At 38.1% G+C, this 24,034-nt stretch overlaps 2 protein-coding genes across 2 annotated transcripts in view; one reads left to right on the top strand and one right to left on the bottom strand.

Annotated features, from left to right (window-relative positions):
- The window catches only part of LOC6042124 (pH-sensitive chloride channel 2), a 33,068-nt gene that overhangs the window by 5,732 nt on the left and 3,302 nt on the right, over positions 1 to 24,034 (bottom strand). Inside the window, exon 2 of the mRNA XM_038254905.1 lies at positions 1,942 to 2,051. Within this exon, the coding sequence (XP_038110833.1) occupies positions 1,942 to 2,051 (110 nt within the window). The remainder of the gene's footprint in view (positions 1 to 1,941; positions 2,052 to 24,034) is intronic.
- LOC6042123 (zinc finger protein 429) lies at positions 500 to 1,803 on the top strand. Its single transcript, XM_001851220.2, has 3 exons — positions 500 to 768; positions 825 to 1,391; positions 1,444 to 1,803. The coding sequence occupies exons 1-3, from the start codon at positions 595 to 597 to the stop codon at positions 1,786 to 1,788; spliced, it is 1,086 nt and encodes a 361-aa protein (XP_001851272.2). The 5' UTR covers positions 500 to 594; the 3' UTR covers positions 1,789 to 1,803.

The following is a 24,034-nucleotide window of genomic DNA, read 5'->3' as shown; positions in this document are numbered from 1 at the left end:
GACCGAGTCGGCGTTTGTAATTACAAAAAAAACTTAATAATTACAGAGGATCTTGTGTGTAAATGTTAGTGGGAGGGGAGCCGATTACCCGCGGCCTACTCGGGGTTAGTAGGGAAGGGATTGATGTTAAAGACAAGGCGTGGGATGGGAAGGGGGATTGTGTAGGGGTCTTGGTTGGCTCTGCTGGCCTCACACATAACCTTCGGACGCCTAGAAATGAGCAGAAACTTGCAACAGAGACCACAAAAGACCCGGGGGTCGTTAAAGTGGATTACTTTGCTTTTTTTGAAAGCATTTTTAAATTTTTTAATTCTAGATTAAATTTTCGAAGGTTTCTGTTTACATAGAAACCCATGAATGACTCATAGGTTGTTTTGAATTTTTGTCTAGAATTTATAGAATTATTCGAAATCAAAAGTCGAGTTTTGTTTTCTTATTGGACTTTTCGCACTGTTACGATCCAAACGATGACAATTCTCGCTGTCAAAATGGAATGTTTTTGTTTACATCCCCTCTGTACGCAAATTCGAGCGTAACACATTTCAAGAATCCGTAAAAGTTATTTAAAAATTCTGAAAACTTTGCTAAAAAATAATGTCGGCTGTTGACGATGACCACAACGCCACCGGCCCAAAGGAGGATCGCTCGGTGGAACTAACCTGCCGGTTATGTCTCAAGGAGTGCTACAACCAGCAGTACCGGGCGATATTCGATTTTGATGGTGATCGCGCGGTCAGCGATTGGATTGAGGAGCTTACCACGTTAAAGGCAAGTTTAAATAATAGTTATAGTTCAAATTAATAAAAAAAAGCTTTTTGTTTCAGATTGCTCAAATCCCTGAAACACCATCCTCATTGTGCCGTGAATGTGAATCGACACTGGAAGCAATTGAGACGTTCCGAAATGAGTGTCACAGCAATGATAAGCTGTTTTCTAAAATATATTTGCAAGAAGAAACATTGGAAGATCTGGAATTGGAACTGCCAAAAGTTGAGGCTATCAAAAATAGTTCAACTGAAAATGAGGAAGTCGAGGAATATGTTGTTGTAGCTCGTAGTGGGGAGGACCAAGAGAAGCAACATGAAACAGTTGAATTGAAGTTGGAGAGCATTGAAGTAACGGCAGTAAAAGAAGATGAAGTTGAAGAGCTAATTTGTGAAAAAGAATCGCCCATGCTTGCCAAGAACAAACGAAAAAGTAAAGCAGATGACCAGATTGCATTCACGAATGAAAACAACAAAAATCATTGCACTATTTGCAACAAATTTGTGGCGCGACTCAATCAGCACATGAGAATTCACGACGACAATCCAGAGTACCGCTGTGAATATTGTAACAAGGGATTCCATCAGCACAGCAACCTGAAGAAGCACGTTAGAACGCATACCAAGGTACTTGACTTGTAACTTGTCGTCAATTATAAATAATGTTAATATTTTTTAGGAAAAACCCTACATCTGCAACACTTGCGAGAAAGGATTCACCAACTCCACCGAGCTGAAGGTCCACTCGCGTGTTCACACCCAGTCCAAACCGTTCCAGTGTACGCAGTGCAGTAAGGCGTTCGTAACGTCCGGCCACCTGGTCCGCCACATCCGTTCCCACACGGGCGAGAAACCTCACGCCTGCGACATTTGCGCGGTCCGATTCTCCACCACAAGTCACCTCATTCGGCACAAGCGGCTTCACTCCCAGGAATATCCGTTCAGCTGCGAACGCTGCCCGGAACGTTTCACGCGAAAAGACTATCTCAAGCTGCACAAGTGCAAGTCAGCGTCAGCGGAATAAAACCGGCGTGAAATTGAACTTTTTTTGTTGTTGTTGTACTCAGTCAATCAGCCCATCACGACGTCCCACTAGATTAATCGAACCCTAATTGAGCTTTAATTGCCTTAGAATCAAATTCATATATACAATGTTTGCAACACCTGCAATACTTACAAGCCATCGGGCGCTCCAGACGGTCGTACCGGCAGCCGTGAGTCAACGCCGACAGAAGCTGCGTCTGCGAGAGGGCGCTTGCGTTCTCCAGCGAGGGGCAGTTGGGATCCCTGGGTAAAGTAAAGTGAAAGAAAAACAGTTGATGAGAGTAAGCTCTTTGCACGTTGGAAGCACGTTTGTTGAAGTCTCGTTTTTTGTATTTTTTTTTTCGTATGTTAAATAGTTAAGATATCATGCGGAAGGTCTGATCATGTCATGGGTGCTAAAAGTGTTTTTGGTATATTGAAAACATTTATTTGTACACAAAATTATGCCTTTTTATCAAAAGGTTTTTACATGTGAAGAAAATTTTGCTTAAAAATACTAAAAATTTGATGGTAACTTTTTAATAAAACTGTTGAGCAAGTCTCCTAAGAATGAACTTATTTTTTTTTGCATCATTAGTTCGTCTATATAAGTTTTTTATAAAATGTTGGCAGCTGTCAACACAAAACGGCTTTTAAAATATCAAAAAAATCTTTACCTTGAGCAGGGATGGACTTATTCGCAAAATATATTTGCGAACTTTCTTAACTAGCGAAAGAGAGAAGAGACGAAAAACGAAAAAGCAAATCGCTCCTGAACTTTTCGAAGAAAATCAATCAGTACAATCATCCCACATATTCGGAACACCCACAAATTCGGAACACTTTTGTGATAATTTGTCAATAGCATGCCAAATGCAGCTTTTTTGTCGACCCTACTATTTTTAGGACCTGCATTTGGACATTATCTTGCTATTTCACTAGTTTTGATCAAAAAACATCAATTCAAGACTATTTTATGCTGAGCAGCAAAACACTGCCTCCAAATTGCCTGTTCCGTGATTATGGGATGTTATTGTGCCTCCCACAATTGTGGAACACCTGAATTTAACTCATATTTTCACAAAAAAAGTTATCAGACCATGGATAAAACATCACTAAGCTTGAGTTTCACTGGTTGCAGTGTGTTAAGTCATTATTTTGTAGAAAATATGTACTCCTGGAGAGATCCAAAGTTTGTTTACATCCGTAAGAAAAAAGTGTTCCGAATTTGTGGATTTCAAGGGTCAAAGTTTTTCTTCAAAAACTTGATATAAAAGTTAAAATTTGAGGTTGTTCGATACAGCATTTGAAAGATCGCAAGAAAAGCTTTCAAATGAAGGTAAAAGAGACTCATTAAGTTCAATTATCGATTTTCTATGATTTTTTGAACATTGGCCGATCTGTAAACTGTTCCGAATATGAGGGATGACTGTAGATACTCTTTTGTGAATCTCATTGTTAGCACACTTAAATGACTTTTTTTTATCGTTTTTGTTTAAATACATTTATTTCGACGTGTGTCGTTACATCTGAAAGTGTAGTAGTAAATTGATGTTCCGCCGAATAATCCAGATGATGGTGTTTTGCTTTTTGATTTTTTCTCTTGATGAGCGTCAAAAGATTTTCTTTTGATGAAGATTCTCCTATCTCTGATCTGGAGAAAGGATTTTTCGATCGATTTACACTTAAACCCCGATGGTTTGACACCAACTGTTTGCAAACGAACGGGGTCACTTTTTAGTTTGACACCCCTTTTACACGGAGTTCACACACACTACCAAACGTTTGTTTTGATAGTGTTCGTGAGTGCCGTGTAAAAAGTGAAAAAGTTCGTCCCTTTTTAGTTTGACTTTGACAAACCAACGGGGTACAAACTAAAAAAGTGTCAAACGAAAAAGTTACCAACCACCGGGGATTGTGTGTACACAGCAAAAAATCCGATGGTAAAATCGCATGCAAAAGCATGCACATCACCTTCGTCAAAATAAACACTTTTAAGTATTACACACTGCATGTACATTTTTTGCAAAAACAATAAAAAACAGCAACCGACGGGAATCAAACCCAGCACCAACAGTGAGGACTGGCGCCTTAGCCCACTCGGCCATCAGACCGATGAAACGCTGTAAGGATAAACGCATATATGAGCTTGACATTTCGGTCAAGTAGGTTTCCCATACTGATGGGCTACATATTTTAGGGTATAAAATTACATAAAATAATGCAATATTTATTTTACACCCAGGTCTTTTACACGCAGCTGGATTATCTACTTTTTTAGCTGTGTAGTGTCTTCCGAAAAGTTGTAGGTATTCAGACTTTCTTTCAGCAAAAAAGTTGAATGCTTAATTGACTATCATCAAATAAAAAGCAAATATGCGTCCGATTTTCAATGTCCAAAATTAAATGTTTCGTGAATGTTTCCTCTCGAATACAAATATAAAGGTCCGAAGGCCCTTACTTTTTTTTTTGACCATATCAAATGTTAGGACTTATTAGAAAATTTTGAAAATATTTGTATTCAAAAGCTCGAAAAATTTCATGATATACGATACGAATTTACTAGGTTATCGTCATATAAAAATTCAACGATATTTAGGTGATTTAGTGAAAAGCCAATTTTTCTTGTGTAATTTTCTTTCGGAGACTGTATCTCCAACAATTGTTAAAATTTCTCTGAACCAATTTTTTTGGAAATCTTCTTATGCTTTCGGAACAAATATTTTCAGAAATGGTCAAGCTTGATCAACACTTTTACTTTTTTTAATGTATGAAACACACAGCCAACGATCCCCCCTCCCCTCCTCAACTACGTTGCGTAATAAACGAACGCTACCTTTGATAACAATCGGTGTCAAACCATCGAGGTTTCACTGTGTCTCTTTCAAAATTTCTTTTAAATAAGATGTAATGTATATATTTGTATTAAACATTAAAATATTTACTGACAAATGAATAAATCAACTTGGATTCCTATTTTTAAATTTTAAAATACATAAAATTAAAAAGGAAATTTGATAAAAAAAAATGTTATTTCGAATGAACTCTTTGATATTTTAAAGTTTCATGTATTATTGAGTTTCTTACTGTAGAAATTATGTGTGCTTCGATGGCCCAAGTATATTTTTTAAATTTGTTGTTGAGTTTCTATTTTTTTTACTAAAATTGTCAATACTAGAAATAATGTGCGGCTGACTTTTAATAAACAGTTTGCATCCATTTTTTTAGTGAAAAAATCCTGTTATAAGGCACTAGAAAAGTCTGGCATTCGAAAATGGGATTTGAGTGGCAATTTCATTTTATTCATTTGATTCATTTTATAACGAAGAATTTTATCTCTTCAAATACTACTGGACTTTTTCAGACTGCTAAAATTAAATAAGCACAAAACGTAACATTTTATGTACATTTTTACAGCAAATCAGATAATTCAATTTAATGAACACCAAAGCGTACATCGGAACTAACGAGTTTTGAGCAAATAAATTATTTACAACCTTTCACTCGTACGCAACACACACACAAAGCACGCGCGAGAACTCGATGCCGTTTGACGATTACAGAGCTCGTTAAAACTAATGTATGCTAATATTATTGATCTATTAATGCTAAGCCATTTATATTCTATACGACTGCAATGGTGGCAATCAACAGCACTGGCGTTCCATCCAACGATGTGACCTGTGTCGCACTCCCAGACAGGCTGGCGCAAGCGCCATCAACTTTATCTAACCATGCACAAGTTACTGACTAAGAATCGCAGGAGGAAGACAATCTGGTGAGGTGCATAATGATCGTTCTAAGCAAAAATTCTCAAAATTGTTCCGAAGCCCCCGCAACCAAAATGTGCCAAATCAAGTATTCAGTTATTGGTACCAAACCCATCCCACGACCAGAACGTGAACGATTGTTTCCTGGTGAATTTCGCTTCCTGGGCCCACTGTGCAACAGCGCGTGGCCATCGCGATTCAGCGAGGTGTGAACGTATTGCTAACTAAGCTGCCATCATCAAGATCTACTTTGTAATACCGGTGGGAACCTCGCCGGGTGACTTCCGACGATTTGTTCAATTACCTTATAAATATTCGGTGGATTTTTCGTAATTTGTCTAGACATCGTAAAAAAAACGAGTCAGAGTTTTTAAATTTTTTATGTTCAATCACCTCTTTGTCACGCACCACAAGCCGATCGGTACAATTTGTACCCCCAACTGTATATTTTTCATAAATTGAGTCGTCAATACGGTATTGCTTCACACGGTCACACGTCTAATCATAAATCTGCATCGATTAGGTATAACCAGTACAAATGGGTGATTGAGCGGCGTTCGTTGACCGATCCGGGCAGCGTACTGCCTGATGGAGGAAGTGAGTGCTGAGTGGTGTCACATCGGAACTAAGGTAGTCACGTTCTAAAGGATGAACGCTAGTGGTCGGGTAGAAATCATATGCAAGGCGCGATTTAAAATAAGAAAAAATTAATCAATGTGGAATTTAAACTATTGAATTGTGTGAAGAGAATAAGATTGTGGCTATTTTGAGGGTGGGCAAAATCCAGGCATCCTCGGGGCTGGCCCATTATTAGGCTAAATTCCAAATTTGAGCTCATCGTTCGAAGTTTGTATTAAAAAATCATGCTGTTTCCGTTTTTCACCTATATGAAGATGGCCCTTCTTGGATGTAGAACCTTCATTAAATTAGGATAAACTTTCCCCAAGACACCATATGTTTAGGATTTTTTGCTGAAAATACATAGTACATAGTTAGGCCGTTGCAAATATTTTTCAAAGTTTATATTTTTTTTTGATGAGTGCAAAAACTTCGATTTCTTAGAAGCAGGGATGGAATAATCGCAAAACAACCAATTTCATTTGCGAACTTTCTTCACCCGCAAAAGAGAGAGGATGCGAATCACGCAAAAGAAAATCGCTCCCGAAATTCTCCAAGAAAATCAATCTGCTGATGATTTTTTGTGAATTTCCTTGTCAGCACCATCTAAAATCATTTATTTCACTCTGTTTACACACATTGCCCATCTACAAAATGTGACAGGTCATTTTTCGACGTGTGACGTTACACTTGCAAATGTATTAGTGAAAAAGAAGTTCAGCCGAATAATCAAGATGATGATTTTTTTAGATTCCTTTTACCGATCTTTCTTGCGCGAGAGAGGAGAGCCATGCTCCCTTCGGATTTTTTCTCTTGATGAACATCCAAAGATTTTTTTTTGATGATGATTATTCCATCGCTGCTTAGAAGTTGTTACTGAATCATAATTGATTTTCTTCAGAAAATGATTGTTTATGTATTTTTTTAAGTATTGTTGTGGATTTGTTAAATAAATTTATTATTACACTTAACTACTTTTTAACATCTGCTTACCGGCTCTGAACACCTATATAATAATTTTTGAGTTTTTAAACCTTATTTAGTTTTCTTTTTAATTTTTAATCTTCTGAATCATATTTTAAACTTTTCCAAAACATGTAGACAGTAGCAACAAAAATGTTTATTGGGACTTGTTTCAGTGGGCGTACTGAGCTCTAATTCCAAATATAAGATTGATTGGACGTAACTGGAGCTGGCTCTCCGCCTTTGAATTTTAGATGGGATTTTTCCCGTAGAAATATTGTTTTCTAAATTAAAGCATTATTGAGAAAAAATAAGATCAAAACATTAAAAAAATCAAAACTTTGTTGATTTTTATAGTTTTTGAATCCAAAAAATCAAAAATCTGATTTTCAAATAGAGCTCAAATCAGGAATTTTTGTGGTACTTTTGTACCCGACCCTCTCCGATTTCAATGAAACTTTGTAGACATGTTATCCTAGATCTATATAAGCCATTTTTGTGTGTATGGAGCCAATAGTACTCGAAAACAACATTTGAGAAGGGTGTAAGGTATTTAAATATTTTTGTATTTTGCAATTTAAAAATTACTGTAAATCGAAGCCGTTGCGTCGTATCAAAAAGTGGTCAAAGTCAAACTTATAGGAAATTGGACGAGCTTTCTGAAAAAAATACACTGAAACAAAAATACACGCCACTTATATGAGTTTTTTTTTGATTTTTAAGTCGTAAACTTAAATTTAAAGGTGATGTCACGATTTTTTTTCGTTCAAAATTTTTGAGGAAATAGCCTAAGATGTTACCAAAAGACTGACGAAAAATGCAGGATGGTATGTCTCTCCTAAAAAAATACAAAAATCATTTACTAAAACTGTTTTTTTGAAAAGTGGTCTAAACGTCGAAATTTTCAAAAACCGGCAGTGGGAATCGATTTCCCAGACAATTTTACATAAAAGTCTCCATATTGACCATTGTCCTATGTCTAATTCTTGGGAAGATACAGCGGTTTTAAAAATAAAAATGTTGAAAAAATGTTTTTTTTGTGGTTTTTGGCAGCCCTTACATCCAATTGAAATGCTGTCAAAGACAAACTTATGGGAAATTGGACGAGCTTTCCGGTAAAAATATTTACGAGACTGAAAAACCAAGTCTGTCATATAGAAATTGCCAAAAACCACCAAAAACCCCTTTCTTTCAACATTTTTATTTTTAAAACCGCTGTATCTTCCCAAGAATTGGACATAGGACAATGGTCAATATGGAGACTTTTATGTAAAATTATCTGGGGAATCGATTCCCACTATCGGTTTTTGAAAATTTCGACGTTTAGACCACTTTTCAAAAAAACAGTTTTAGTAAATGATTTTTGTCTTTTTTTAGGAGAGACATACCATCCTGCATTTTCGTCAGACTTTTGGTAACATCTTAGGCTATTTCCTCAAAAATTTTGAACCAAAAAAAAAATCGTGACATTACCTTTAAATTTAAGTTTTAGACTTAAAAATCAAAAAATCTCATATAAGTGGCGTGTATTTTTGTTTCAGTGTATTTTTTTCAGAAAGCTCGTCCAATTTCCTATAAGTTTGACTTTGACCACTTTTTGATACGACGCAACGGCTTCGATTTACAGTAATTTTTAAATTGCAAAATACAAAAATATTTAAATACCTTACACCCTTCTCAAATGTTGTTTTCGAGTACTATTGGCTCCATACACACAAAAATGGCTTATATAGGTCTAGGATAACATGTCTACAAAGTTTCATTGAAATCGGAGAGGGTCGGGTACAAAAGTACCAGAAAAAATCCTGATTTGAGCTGGAATTGCTCAATATTTAAAAAAAAAATTAAATTTATAATTAAAAAAATCTTAAATTTAAAACTCCAAAAAAAATGAAATTAAAATATTTAAAAAATTAATTCAAAAATTTGAAAATTAAGAATGTCAAAATTCATAAATTCGTAGATACTACCATTTTTGTCACCATCTAAGATTACAGAAAATCAGAAAACTTTGGATCATTTTTGAAGTCATATTTTAGGTTAGAGAAATATTGTGGAGAAAATAATATCAATTTAGTGTTTCAATTTTTCTGAGTGACTCTTTGGCGAGTATCATCGAGTACGATTTGGATTTTAACTCTCAAATCCCTAGATTTATGATTTTTTATGATTATATGGAATTCTAGTAGAAAGTCAGGCATTTAAAAAAATGTTTCCAAAGGTTTACATAATAAAATCCTAAATTAGTATGGACAAATTTCAAACGTTTTATTGCTTTTAATTTTCTAAATGGAAAGCATGAGCTGTTTGTGAAAAAATATACAGTCCAGACTAGATTATCCGAAGCCTCGATTATTCGAAGGTTTGTATGGGAATTCGGATAATCGAATCATGACCAAAAAATGTATTTTTCGTTATGTTTTTATTTATTTATACAAAGCAGTATTTGTTAAATTTTCTGCTTTAAACGAGTGTAGACAAGGTAAAAATTCCATGAATCTTTTTTGAAGTCTGTTTTCTTTTCATAAAAATAAAGAAAATTCCAAATGCCAAGTCTAATTTGAAAAAAAAAATCAAATTTAAGGCATTCCATCGTTGTTAAAGTTGTGCTTCTGTTGAAAAATTACAAAATTTCAGTAATTCTTCGAAAAAAAATTAACGTGGTCATTTTTTTCAACCAGTGTTCAATTTTTTTGTCCATTTCATGTACCATAGTGTAGCATAGCGACGAGGGTGTGCTCCGAATACAATTATATATATATAGCTGCAGCAACTCTTCATGCTCCCAGCTCCCAACACGCCTCGCAAGGGTCTTTACCCTAACCGGCCTATACAGTAAAGTATCCTGCACCACCTCCCTGCCGGCACAGGTATACCTCTGAAACTGCAGCTGACCGGATTGAACCCGCTCGCCCGTATAGCATCAGCACGTGCTGGTTGCGAAGGATAATGCGCTAATTATTTTGCGAATCACATGGCCGGCGCCTGTCGCGCGGTGCCGCAATTTTGCCTGCTTTATATTTATGGCTTAATTTATGCAAATGAAAAATAAAAGTAAGTTCGCCGCACAGTCGCGCGTAATTTATTGCGTGAAACTGATGCGTGATCGTTACTGGAAGTGCGATGCGTGCGTGCGGACGTGAAGTTGTTACTTCTGGAACAGGAATCGATAAAGTTGCGGGGGAGGAGGAGCATCTATAGCGGACATGCCAATAGTTTGAACATCGATTTAGCACGATAAGGCCGTACGTGATCGATGATAACTTTGTCCTGAACGTCAAGTTCAATGTTATATTTTTCAGTTTCAAAAACGTTTCATGAATTCTGCATTATCTTTCAAGGAATGTCAATGCTCAGATAATTGCAGAGCTATTTCGATCTTGTTTGATCAAATGCGACATTTCTCACAAACGTGCCGCTTTTGTGCGGAAGCTGCAAGTACAAAGCATCGACTGTACTAGAGCTGCTTTTCTTTGAACGTTTTCGTTACAAGCTAAAGCCAGACTGTTCTTGAAGTTTCACCGCCAACCGGAGGAGTCATCAGGGTCATGCTGATGAAGACATCCCCGGAGGATCACTCCAACAATGAAGCTGATCTGCATTTCATCTACACCCGGTGCGACCTTCCTTAGTTCAGCGAAGAGTTTCGTCGCACGATGAAGTTATGAGAAGCTCGTTATGGTGAGTACCGCTTGTAGAAGACCACCCCAGCGTTGATTTGAGCAGCAATACATCATACGGTTGTTGGAAAGACTGAGACTGATTCTTCAGTTTAACGTCGTATGTCAGCGAAAATACCTACCGTTTAAAAGCCAAAAGGGGTAATACACCGCGATGATATATGTGTTAATGAGGGTTTCAGCGCTGACCCTACGGGCGTAGGTAGGTTACGTTTCAAGGTGTATCGATGAGAGCAGCTCAGCAGATTGATGTTGGATAAACGAGGAGGATGATGACTTGAAGCTTGAAGGGATTCGTTGATCGTTGGTTGACTCATCGATCGATGATGATCGATCTGTTCAAATTAGCCCTTTATTTTGCAAACAGAGGAAACAATTTCAAAACATGTTTTTGTGTCATGATTTATGCTTCTTAATTCCCAAAATAACTTTGAATAATTGGCATGTTAACAAGATTTTTTAAAAGCTCTCAACAAAAATAACCAAAAAATAAATTATACTTTCTAATAGGTGCAAATAATTGGTTGGAACACTACTGATCTAGGAAAAATAGCATTTTGATAAAATGAGCCTTATAACGAACCCTAAGCCTTATTTTGTACTTTCCAAATATTATTAGAAAACAAAGGTTTTAATAAAAACTTCATTAAATATTATGCCCCGTGGCGTTTACGTCGTTTTGGCGGTTATGTGGTAGTAGAATCAGCTAATAGCACTGCTAGCAACAATTCCTCATACTGGAAATAATCAAAATTGTAAATATTACAGCCGTACGAGCGATTGTTCCTCTTGCCCCATATGGTCGTCTTGCCCCACCTTCCCCTAAAACATATTTGCATGATGATTTTTTTTGTTCGTGGCTAAGACGAATCTTATATTTTGGCTTTTTTAAATGTAAGTATATTGTGTAGGTTTTTTTAAAGAATTTTTTCCTACATTTGATTATCCCTTTAGTAATGTACAATTGTGTCACTAGACAAATTATATTAACACATAGCTGAAAGGACCTCCAAAACTCTATTATGCTTAATAGTTAAACACATTGTGAATTGATTATCTACTTAATAAAAACTGAATTGAAAATTGAAAATAAATGTAAGTCGAAATTTTAAATCAGAAGGATTTTATGTGTGTAGAATTAGACAATTTTCCAAAAATTATTTTTTTTAAGAAAAAAAAAATCAAAAAATTTTGTTAGGTATGAAATTTAAGGGAAACTTTTTTTAAATGTTAAGAAAAAGCATTGTTCATGAAGGATCAAAATCTTAAAGTAAGACCGTTTCAAAAAGTTTTCAAAAAGTCAGGAAAAAATCATTTAAAAAAATTCTTAATAATGTTTTTATTGCATTTTTTTTAATCGAGATTTCATTTTTTCATTAGGCTGGTACAAATTTGATTTAAAGTTAACGGTAAAACATTTTTTGGTGACCCCAGTTAAGTACGTCACCAGACCAGTATGACCCAAGATCAATAGCCTCAATTAAAAAACCAGACAATTTCCGCAAGGTACATCAAACTGGCCCCAACCCGTCCTGAACTAATTAGGTCTTAATGAGTTCGCGCTTCTTCGCACAACTTTTGGTACTTCTCCGGTTGGAAGTACCACTCAATGATTTTAATGCACTTTTGGTGTCTTCTGAACCTCGATAATGATCTTTGTCATTTAAGGTATACGTTACAAACAACAAACGGTGAAACCAATTAATTTGGACCCCCCCTCTCTTGGTGGATGGGCCATTGCGTCACTGTGACACTGAACGAGGTTGTCAACAACCAGATCGCCGGTCGTGACTCAGATTCCGTCGACGACGACGACGGCAGGGTGTGACCAAGACAAGATCTTTAACGAGAGCAACGGTGCTCGACGCGTGTGTGCGACACAAATCTGCAGACAAAACGGCGCACTATGCATGCATGCATTCATGTGCGATGCATGTGGAAATTACTTCCGATTTGAGCGTAGTAAGTAAACTAGTTCCTTTTTTTCTCGGCGTTTAATAAACTTGCCGGGTCAGAACCAGTTCTAACAGTGCGTAGCCAGTTACATTTCATTCATAATATTTCCCGCGGCGACTCTGCGCACGAGTAGACTGTGGAGGTTGGATTGAACTAGTACGAAGAGACGACGTTGGATATAGCGGATTATCGGTTTGAGTTGTGAATAGAGCGCGTTTTGTTCTAGAACATCTGTGCAAAGTAATCAATGACAAACTAAGATTAAAAATATAATATCAAAAAATTTAGACAACATACTTTATGCAAAAAAGTTTACGTCAAAAAGTGTCGAAGATCATAATTGTTGTCACGACGTTTAGAACACTAAACCGATCAGTTAAACTTATATTGTTGCTCATTTGCGCAATGTGTCTGCCTAAGCAGAACGCTGTTTGTAGTAATATCTCTTCCCAAGCAAGAAACGTGTCCGGCCAGAACGGCTACTCTCGCAGTTTTGTTATGATAAGAAATCCAGACTTCTACAGATGTGCATTTTAATTAGGCATACTTGGTTATTTGCTGTACCTTGCATTAGCTACAGTGTTGGGGTTTGCTCAAAGATTGCCCCAACTTTCCTGTGGGATTTCTACAAAGCGGAATGTTGACGTATTCTCCGGACGTTCCCTCGGCATGATTCATCAGCCATGTGTGCAAACGAACATGTGCAACGTTCAAGAAATTCCGATGCACATGGCTGTGTATTTTTTTGTTTTCATTATTTTTTATTGATTTCCAAGCGAAGGGTAACGAAAGTTTCACAAAGATTATATTAGTGCAAGATCACGTGCTGTCATTGCTGATGCCAACTGTTTATCGTGATCGTCGTAATTGCCAACATAAAAGCACGATTTTCGAGATTGAGCAGTTTTACTCGTGCTTTGGGGAACAGAAGAAAATATATTAATCACGTCCCTCCTGGCGGCGAAATCGTCATTATAGTCATTTGCCGTGTGTAAATGTGTAACGTGCCTGACAATCACTCGTCCGTTTGTGGCCCTGTTTGTTTGGTTTGAGTGACGACAAAATGACCATGCACACGCTTACCAAAAAGAACCAAAAAAATGGTAATTATCATGATTTTTGGAGTTCAACTCGGATAACACTTTTTTTGGTAAAGTGGGTCGAACTGGCAAAATCATGATTTTCGTGATTTGTCGAGTTCGAGCGTGGGGAAATATTTCACCGGTTGAGAGGTTGCCTACTTAAGGGCGTTTTCAGGGGTTTTCTTTGAATTAGTAATTAAACTAATTGCAGTTAATAATTGATAAACAACCAAACGGCATTTTTATTGAATTATTTGATAATAATTACAAAAATATAATGACAGGACATATTTTATAAAATAAAGCTTCGTGCAAGATAGTTTCTCACGGTACTCAATGTTGGTTCTTTGGGGAAAATGGTCACGATCTTTCCTGGTTCCGGCAGACTGCTTCGCGTTGGGTGGTGCAGCTATATCGAGGTCAAGGATTACGTTCCAGGACCAAAAGTTACACGAGCCGTAGGGCCATGACATTGTTCACTTTTCTCCAGCTAAGTGCTGGCCTCCTCGTCGTCGTAGAGCTGCAACTTGCACATAAGCGTGTCGTTGGACGCCGACCGCCGGGAAGCCGGTGGAGGAGTTGATCGTTGCCGCTGCCGTCTACTGAGATCGGTGACATTGATAGAACCCGTTTCTAACGAGTAGGATGGCCGTTCGTACCACATTTGCCTGCAGCTCGGTTCTTGCTGGATTTCATCGTTTCGTATAAGTTGGTTGTCTGAAAAAGGTCGAGTTAGAACAGATTTAGATGTTGTGCAATACTGATGGGACACACCTTCGTCACCTGATGGACAACGTCGAGTCGGACTGCCAGAAGAACGAGAAACGACTCAGCAACGGGTCATATCCGTCCGTGTCCAACATGATCGAGATTTGAATGTTCTCATCCTGTGATCAAACGTGTAGAACAGAATCGAATTCAAAACGAACGTGTCACAAGATGCAGCGAAGTCCCACCTGGGCTTTAGGCGCTAGCGGAAGACAGAAATCGCATTAAAACAGTTCGGAATCTGTTTGAGAAGATTAAGGACTCAAGACCTAGCTCAAGACACTTACCTGTGGCTGATTCACCACACTCGTCGGCAGCATTCTGGCCCGGTTCTGGCCTTGTTGGTCATTGTTGGTGTTCTATTCTTGATAACCGTTACTCGCTGTCGGGACATTAACAGGTATGCATGGTGATGGGTCGTATGGCTTTTGGTCGCCCAAGTTTAAAGATCCTGGTTGTTTTTCACTGTCCCCATTCGAACCGGTCGTCTTGGAAAACTTCGCTTTCTCAACCAGACCATTTCCCGCAGCATCCGATGCTCCTCGAAACCGACCGCCAGATTAGCGTCCCGATAAAGTTTTGCAGACGCTGGCCCCTAATTCCGGATCCCTTCCATTCCGCTTCCACACTGGACATGGCCACTTTGTTCTATGGTTCTGCCGGAAAAAGTAAACAAAATATTATAATTTCAAAACTGTCCATAGTTGGTCCGGTTCGTACTGCCAACTTTTGCAGGCAATCCGTTATCCAGGGAACGGAACATTGTCAAGAAATTCGTCCACCGGTGGACCAAATCATTCATCAACTCTTGCAGGCAATCCGTCCTTCGGGGGACCGATTTTATTGTCAACTCTTGCAGGCAATCCGTCCTCCGGGGGACGAATTCCTGTTGCAAAAGATTGTCCACAAATCCGTCCACCGGTGGACCGATTCTTTTGCCAACTCTTGCAGGCAATCCGTCCTCCGGGGGACGAATTCCTTCTGCAAAATATTGCCCACAAATCCGTCCACCGGTGGACCGATTCTTTTGCCAACTCTTGCAGGCAATCCGTCCACCGGTGGACCGATTCTTCTGCCAACTCTTGCAGGCAATCCGTCCTCCGGGGGACGAATTCCTTCTGCAAAATATTGCCCACAAATCCGTCCACCGGTGGACCGACTCTTATGCCAACTCTTGCAGGCAATCCGTCCTCCGGGGGACGAATTCCTGTTGCAAAAGATTGTCCACAAATCCGTCCACCGGTGGACCGATTCTTTTGCCAACTCTTGCAGGCAATCCGTCCACCGGTGGACCGATTCTTTTGCCAACTCTTGCAGGCAATCCGTCCTCCGGGGGACGAATTCCTTCTGCAAAATATTGCCCACAAATCCGTCCACCGGTGGACCGACTCTTATGCCAACTCTTGCAGGCAATCCGTCCTCCGGGGGACGAATTCCTGTTGCAAAAGATTGTCCACAAATCCGTCCACCGGTGGACCGATTCTTTTGCCAACTCTTGCAGGCAATCCGTCCTCCGGGGGACGAATTCCTTCTGCAAAATATTGCCCACAAATCCGTCCACCGGTGGACCGATTCTTTTGCCAACTCTTGCAGGCAATCCGTCCTCCGGGGGACGAATTCCTTCTGCAAAATATTGCCCACAAATCCGTCCACCGGTGGACCGACTCTTATGCCAACTCTTGCAGGCAATCCGTCCTCCGGGGGACGAATTCCTGTTGCAAAAGATTGTCCACAAATCCGTCCACCGGTGGACCGATTCTTTTGCCAACTCTTGCAGGCAATCCGTCCTCCGGGGGACGAATTCCTTCTGCAAAATATTGCCCACAAATCCGTCCACCGGTGGACCGATTCTTCTGCCAACTCTTGCAGGCAATCCGTCCTCCGGGGGACGAATTCCTGTTGCAAAAGATTGTCCACAAATCCGTCCACCGGTGGACCGATTCTTTTGCCAACTCTTGCAGGCAATCCGTCCACCGGTGGACCGACTCTTATGCCAACTCTTGCAGGCAATCCGTCCTCCGGGGGACGAATTCCTTTTGCAAAATATTGCCCACAAATCCGTCCACCGGTGGACCGATTCTTCTGCCAACTCTTGCAGGCAATCCGTCCTCCGGGGGACGAATTCCTGTTGCAAAAGATTGTCCACAAATCCGTCCACCGGTGGACTGATTCTTCTGCCAACTCGTGCAGGCAATCCGTCCTCCGGGGGACGGAACATTGCTCAGAAAAACGTTCACCGTGTGACCTAATCCTTTTGCCAATTTTGGCAAAATCCGTCCAACGGTGGACCACTTTTTTATTGACCCACTCCGGTTTCCTTACCAATCCTCCGGAGCACAAACTTAACTCCAACAAAACAAAACAACGAATGACAAAACTTTGGACGAAACGTTTCAACAAAATTTCAAAAATTTCGCTAAGTCCAAAATCACACTTTTGGGAGTTCGCTTAACTGAACTTGTTTTTTGGTGATTTTTACCATTTCTTGAGTTCGCGATTTCGCACTTTTTTGAGTTCGTTTAAGCGAACTGTCAAAAGTGCGATTTCTGAACTCTCAAAAGTGCGATTTTTAGTAACCGTGCAGGAGGGATGTTTCCCTCTAGTCATTTTGTTCTGATAGCATCGAGTATTTTATCTGTAATGCTTCAAAATATTTAGATTTAGTGCAAATATTACAAATTTGAAAAACACATCATGACAAAATTCAATAACAAAATCATTCAACAAACTTGTTTAAATATGACAAATCAATGTTTTTTTTTTTTAAATAATTTGTGATTTTGAAAAACATTCGAAATAGTAGTTTATGCAATAAGTTGCAAAAAGAGGTTTTTTTCAGCACAAGTCGTACATTTATCCAACGAGGTTCACCGAGTTGGATAAATACGAAGTGCTGAAAAAATCAAGTTTTGCAATGAGTTACATACAACATTTTTTGCAATTACGAAAAACACCAATTGAGTGAAATTTTAAGTCAAATTTTCATGTATTTTGTCAATAAATCGTTTAAATCAAAAAAATGTTGAAAAGTGTTACTTTTCGAAACAAGTGCTGATAAGTTCAACTTTTCAGCACCCATGTCAGTACTGAAAAGTAGAACTTTTCAGCATTTTTTTGAAAAGTGTTGCTATTCGATTCTGTTATTTTTCGAACAGAAAAGTAGGCTATTTCGTCGTTCAAGAATGACAGGAAAAGTAATTAGTTTCACGCCGGAATTGCAAAAAGTACTTTTCATAATTTAGACAACAGCCTCACTGGATAATAATCGTCAACGCTTTTGGAGTTCATCTCTCGCAACTCTGAAAATAAAAATAATCGAAATAACAAGTTATGGTTTCAACATTTTAACGAAAAAGGTACAGTTGTCTATCACAAGTTTCAAAATAGTAGTTTTTGCAATTCTTTATGTAAACTTATGTCAAAAACATAAACAATGAGTTTTATATCCCGCCGTCTGACATGCATGATTTTTAAAACCCGCCAAACAAATCGCAGCAAACTGGTTGTTGTTAACCTATTTTTTAGTTTGGTGAAAATTTTTGACGGGCGTGAAAGGGATTGGTTCCAGGATTGGTTAGTAGTACATATTTTTGCTTTTTTATTGGTAATATTATTTAGTTTTCTTTTCACTAATTTAGACACGTTCTCTACAGCTTTCAAAATGATTTCGCTCCAAACCATTGGAAGCTCGTGCCGTCACCGAGCACACATCAACCAGACCGGAACGCATTCCGGATCCCATCTTAAAAGGCCTGGAAAAGGCTCCTTGCCTAACTCGACCAAGCGCCAACTGCCCTCAAGAACTATTTTTGCTCCTGGAATACCCCCGTGAATTGTGCCGCTCGGATTGTGATACATTTCATTTCGACGTCCGACGTACAGTGCCACGGTTGGAGCGGTTAAGTTCGAACTCGAACATGAATCAGTCTTGGTTTCTCAACCAAAATTAGGTTTTACGCCGACTCGATTTTTAGGTTAGAAATTTGACAGTTCGGCTGCACTGTTTACATTTTTTGCACGTGTGTCTAAGTAAAAATGTGTGTGCGTGTGCGCTCGTGACGTCACGCTGTAAAACCTAATAGGAGACCGTGGATGAATTGCAGGGCCGACAAGGACTGCTAGAGTGATAATCAGAAGAGATAATGGTTCTAGATTGCCAGTGGAGCTTTATAATAGCAGTCAAGAAGTGCGCGTTTCCAGTGTGCCATACCGCTGTAAAAAATTCTGGATGTAAATTTATAATATTATGATCTACCTAGTGATAAGCTTGATTTTAAAAATAAAAATACGATTCTTATTTTTAATTTGTCTTTCATTATCTAACTCGCTTCGACTTATTTATTTTATTTTTAATAATTTGCCCAAAATTTTCCAAGATCGACAAATAAAAAATATGGCTATTCATATGGTATGGTATGTATGTTCAACGACAAGATCCACACCCTCTCCTAAAAACATATTTATTTCACTTGCAAATTTCGAAAATTACAGATAAGTAACAAATTAAACATCATTAGGCTTCTGCTTCTGCTTGAATTCCAACATTTTGACGAACTATAAATAAATTTTATTTAATTGCCACTCCACGGTCCGCCGGAAGTGGTAAGGTAGATTACTTCACTTTTCATCATCCAATTTGCATCCGGAACCACAAAAAACCATTTTTGAGTTTTCTCCTGTTTTATTCGGTCTTGTTAAACCGGACCTCGAAAGAACACCACCGTTTCAAAAGAAAACAATTTATTTTGACAAGGACTTTTCCAATTTTCCCCCAGCAACCCCCAGTGTGCTGCGATTTGTTTGGCGGGTTTTAAAAATCATGCATGCCAAACGGCGGGATTTAAAAGTCATTGTTTATGTTTTTGACATTAGTTTACATAAAGAATTCCGTCGTGAAACTACTTCCTTTTCCTGTCATTCTTGAACAACGAAACAACCTACTTTTCTATACCAAAAATCACAGAATCGAATAGTAACCCTTTTCAAAACAAATGCTGAAAAAATCTACTTTGCAGCACTGAAATGGATGCTGAAAAGTTGAACTTTTCAGCACTTGTTAGGAAAAGTTATACTTTTCAACATTTTTTTTGAAAACGATTAATTGACTCAATGCATGAACATTTGTCCTATGATTCTGCTCAAAGATGTTTTCAGAATTGCAAAAAACGTTGTATGGAACTCGTTGCAAAACTTGATGGTCCCTTATCAGTGTTTTGTGGATGACCCCTTATATAAATGTTTCGTTTAATTTTAAATAAAATTAAAAAAGAAAATCCCGTTTTACGCCAAAACCCCGCACTAATCGAGTCAAATGAAAATAAAATTACATCGCATAAAAGTAGCAATATTTACGAAAAAATAATTATTTTCTAATTAAACCGAATGACGAAATAATCATTTAACCCCAGTGCACCCCCGAATCTTTTTTCGCGGTGTTCATTCGCTCGCGCCAACTCGCGATATCCGGGCGATGAACTTTTCGCCCAATTTTGTCGCCGGCACTTTCCAATAAGAAAATTAATACAATGCATGCAAAAAGACACGAACCGAACACGAACAGGATACGAAAATGATTTTTTAGAGACGTTTGGGAGAAATTTGCCAATATTTAAGAAAATAATGCTCCAATCCAAGCCGGGACCGTGGTGTAGGGGTAAGCGTGATTGCCTCTCACCCAGTCGGCCTGGGTTCGATCCCAGACGGTCCCGGTGGCATTTTTCGAGACGAGATTTGTCTGATCACGCCTTCCGTCGGACGGGAAGTAAATGTTGGCCCCGGACTAACCTAAAAATAAAGGTTAGGTCGTTAGCACAGTCCAGGTGTAGGAGTCGTCTCCCTGGGTCCTTCCTCGGTGGAGTCGCTGGTAGGCAGTTGGACTAATAATCCAAAGGTCGTCAGTTCGAATCCCGGGGTGGATGGAAGCTAAGTGTAAAAAGAGGTTTGCAATTGCCTCAACAATCAAGCCTTCGGACACCTAGTTTCGAGTAGGAATCTCGCAATCGAGAACGCCAAGGCAATGCTGTACACAGCAAAAAATCCGATGGTAAAATCGCATGCAAAAGCATGCACATCACCTTCGTCAAAATAATCACTTAATATTACACACTGCATGTACAATTTTTGCAAACACAAAAAAAGTTGCAACCGACGGGATTCAAACCCAGCACCAACAGTAAGGACTGGCGCCTTAGCCCACTCGGCCATCAGACCGATGAAAAATGGAAAGGATAAACACATATATGCGCTTGACATTTCGGTCAAGTATGTTTCCCATACTGATGGGCTACATATTTAAGAGTGTAAAATCACATAAAATTGCATAAAATAATGTAATATTTATTTTACACCCAGGCCTTTTACACGCAGCTGGATTACCACTTTTTTAGCTGTGTAGAGCGAATAATTTGATTTGATTGAATGCTCCAATCCTCAATGTTAAAATTTAACATTTGTAATTTTTCTGATCTCCTCAAAAGTAATATTTAGAAAAAAAATTAATTCAGGACAAAAATTTCAAAAGAGAAAAAAACACAATAATACACCTTATTGTATTGTTAGCCTTGAATGTTAGTTCTTGATATTACAAATGCTGTTTAGATGACACTTAGAAAGCATGAGTTTTCCAACTATTTTTTAGCTTCTTGTTCTTTTATCCGCTGTATCTCAACAACCAGAGATCCATTCTTCTATGTTTTTTTTTGCAAATTTTTATGGAAAATTGTCTGCACTTTTTGAAAACATCATTTCGAGAAATGGATACTTATGGACACTATATCTAAATATCGAACAGTTGTGTTTTTTTGTTGAAATCAAACTAACTGTAACATACTTTTCCATTTCAAATTTGATTTAATAACGAAAACTGAAAAAATGTAGGACTTCTATTTTTCTTCAGGAAGCACATTATTTTCAAAATTATTTATAATGAAGATTTTTCTTGGTTAATGTAGAAATTGGAAGTATTTTTTCCGTGTAATTGATTTTTTTTGAATAGTTCTCATCAATACCTACAACTTCACCGTAGACACCAAATCGAACAGAAAATTCAATTCAATTCAATTAGTGTTTATTAGAATTTAACAGTTCTGCTCCAGGATGTTACATTTGCAATTCAGAGATTTGGAGAACCTTTCAACTGAGATCAATTCAAAAGCCTTTACAGGGAGGGTACATGTTACTAAGTTTAGATTTTGCTAGCTGCGTGCTCTTTTAGGGAAAATAAATTTTGAGAAAAAAACCCTAGATCTATGTCGAACAGAAAATCGATTCAGAAAAATAAGGAAATTTTGACATGCTATTTTTGAATAGATAGCTTCCAAAATTGTATGGAGCCTTGCATGGATGAACCAATGACGCAAAATAGCTTCTTTGGTCATACGGAAGTCCCCTACAAAAGTTTGAGCCAAATAAAAAAAGTGCAAAAATGACGACAATGCTCAACTACGCTTTCTCATTTCATACCAAATAAAAGGGCGGAATCGGTAGTAATATCTGGTACTTTTTAGAACCCAGAGCAGGAATCGGCATATTTTAAAAAACCGGAGTCGAAGTTGTTAAAATTTTAGCAACCGTTGTCGGAGTCAGCTAATTTTCAATAACTTTGCAAGATAGTTGTTGTTGAAGAAAGAGTCAGAGATACTTTATCTACCCTACTTCGTAACCATTGTAAATAAATCAATTCTACATTTTGAAGCTATTTTTTTGTTGATTTCTCATCTATGAGGCAGGCCAAGGGTGAAATGATACCTTTTCGGTTGACACCCGGTGAGGAACATCCTGGAAGGAGCGGAACTACATCCGTAGTGCTGTTAGTTGATCTTGGTCAAAACAGCTGCTCTGGTTTCTTGCAAGTTACCCATTTTCTTACCTCCACGTTGGCTTGGTTTCGTCATCATGATGACAACACGTGACCTTGCTGGTGGCCTGTGGAAACGAACTCGTAAACCTTTGACCAGCGAGGGTCAGAGTCGAGACGGCCAAAAGAAAGGGATGCGCAATGTGGGAAGGGAAGATTGTAGACGGTATTGTTTTGATTCACAGCATGTTGAGTTAACTGTTGTGGATGTACCTGATACATCGCAATACGGGGTTTCTCTTCTTTCCACTTTCAGCTACTATCTATCTTCTATTTCTTTATTATGTATTACTAATTTTCTAATTCGGCTTCTGTTTACTATCCACCATTTTATTTTGATTGCATGATCCTTTGTTTCTCTTATTTTCATATACTAATGCATCTTTTTGTTTTTGTTTGTTTTCATTTTCATGTCGTGTCTGGGCCTACGGTTGGAGAACGATTGCACCACGACAACCACTTCGGAGTGATATTATCACACTGGAGACAACAGCAACATCATCAGAAACCCTGATGTCACTCAGGTTCCCGCAAGTAACTGTATCATTATTTTAAAGTGTTTATATTTTACTAACATCCCTTTCTTTGCAGAGCATGGGCTACATTATAAAGCGGCAATGTGGGAAAGGGAAGTAATTTGTGATTGTAGAAGGTATTGTTTTGATTCACAGCATGTTGAACGAACTGTTGTGGATGTACCTAGAACATCGCAACTCGGAGTATCTCTTTTTATTATCTCCAACTACTTTAGTTATGTTTCACTTATCTTTCAAGTCTCCTCTACTCAATTTGCCAGTTTTAACTGCTATGTGTTTTCCCTAACAAAAACTGATCTCCTTAATATGCGAACGAGGTTAATTCTCGGGTTAATTCCTGTTCATATTTGATGTATTCTTTATTCATTGTCTAATTTATTTATTAATTAAAATATTATTTTAATCGGCTCCTAAAGTTGTCATTAATGCTATCTAAGCTTATATGATATTATTTATCCTTTATCACAAAGCTTTTTTCATAAATTATTGCCTATATTTTTAATCTACTTCATACAGCTTTTACTCTTCTTTCCTTCAACATACAATTATTCTTTCAGTAGCGAACTTTATGTAGTATGCTTTTTCCTTTATTGTCTATTGTTTTAACCTACGCCCTTTTCTTCAAGCAAGTAAGGTTTGAGTCCTTACTCAATATATTGAATGATCAAAGTCACACACATAACATTATTGTACTTTTGATAAATTTTTGAATAACATGCTTAGGTTCAAAACATTGTAACAAAACACCGCGATAAAAGAAATAGCAACAGATAAACACCTGGGTGCTGAAAAGACAGAATGCGTAACGTGATTTTCGAAAGCTCCCCACTGCTCCCCACTAATACAACTGCACTACAGCTGTAAACATAAACAAAGTAGAAGGCTATGTTCAAGCTCAAGCGTGACATATTTTTTGCTGCTGAAGTGAATTGCTTTGAAACATTTTGGATCTGTCGATGTTGATGTTTTCGATGAAAAATTTAGTGCATCCCACTTTTTTCTTCGTATACTATACGATG

This window comes from Culex quinquefasciatus, chromosome 2 (genome assembly GCF_015732765.1).
Source record: "Culex quinquefasciatus strain JHB chromosome 2, VPISU_Cqui_1.0_pri_paternal, whole genome shotgun sequence".
Classification (NCBI taxonomy): domain Eukaryota; kingdom Metazoa; phylum Arthropoda; class Insecta; order Diptera; family Culicidae; genus Culex; species Culex quinquefasciatus.
This window is presented reverse-complemented; position numbering and strand designations above follow the sequence as displayed.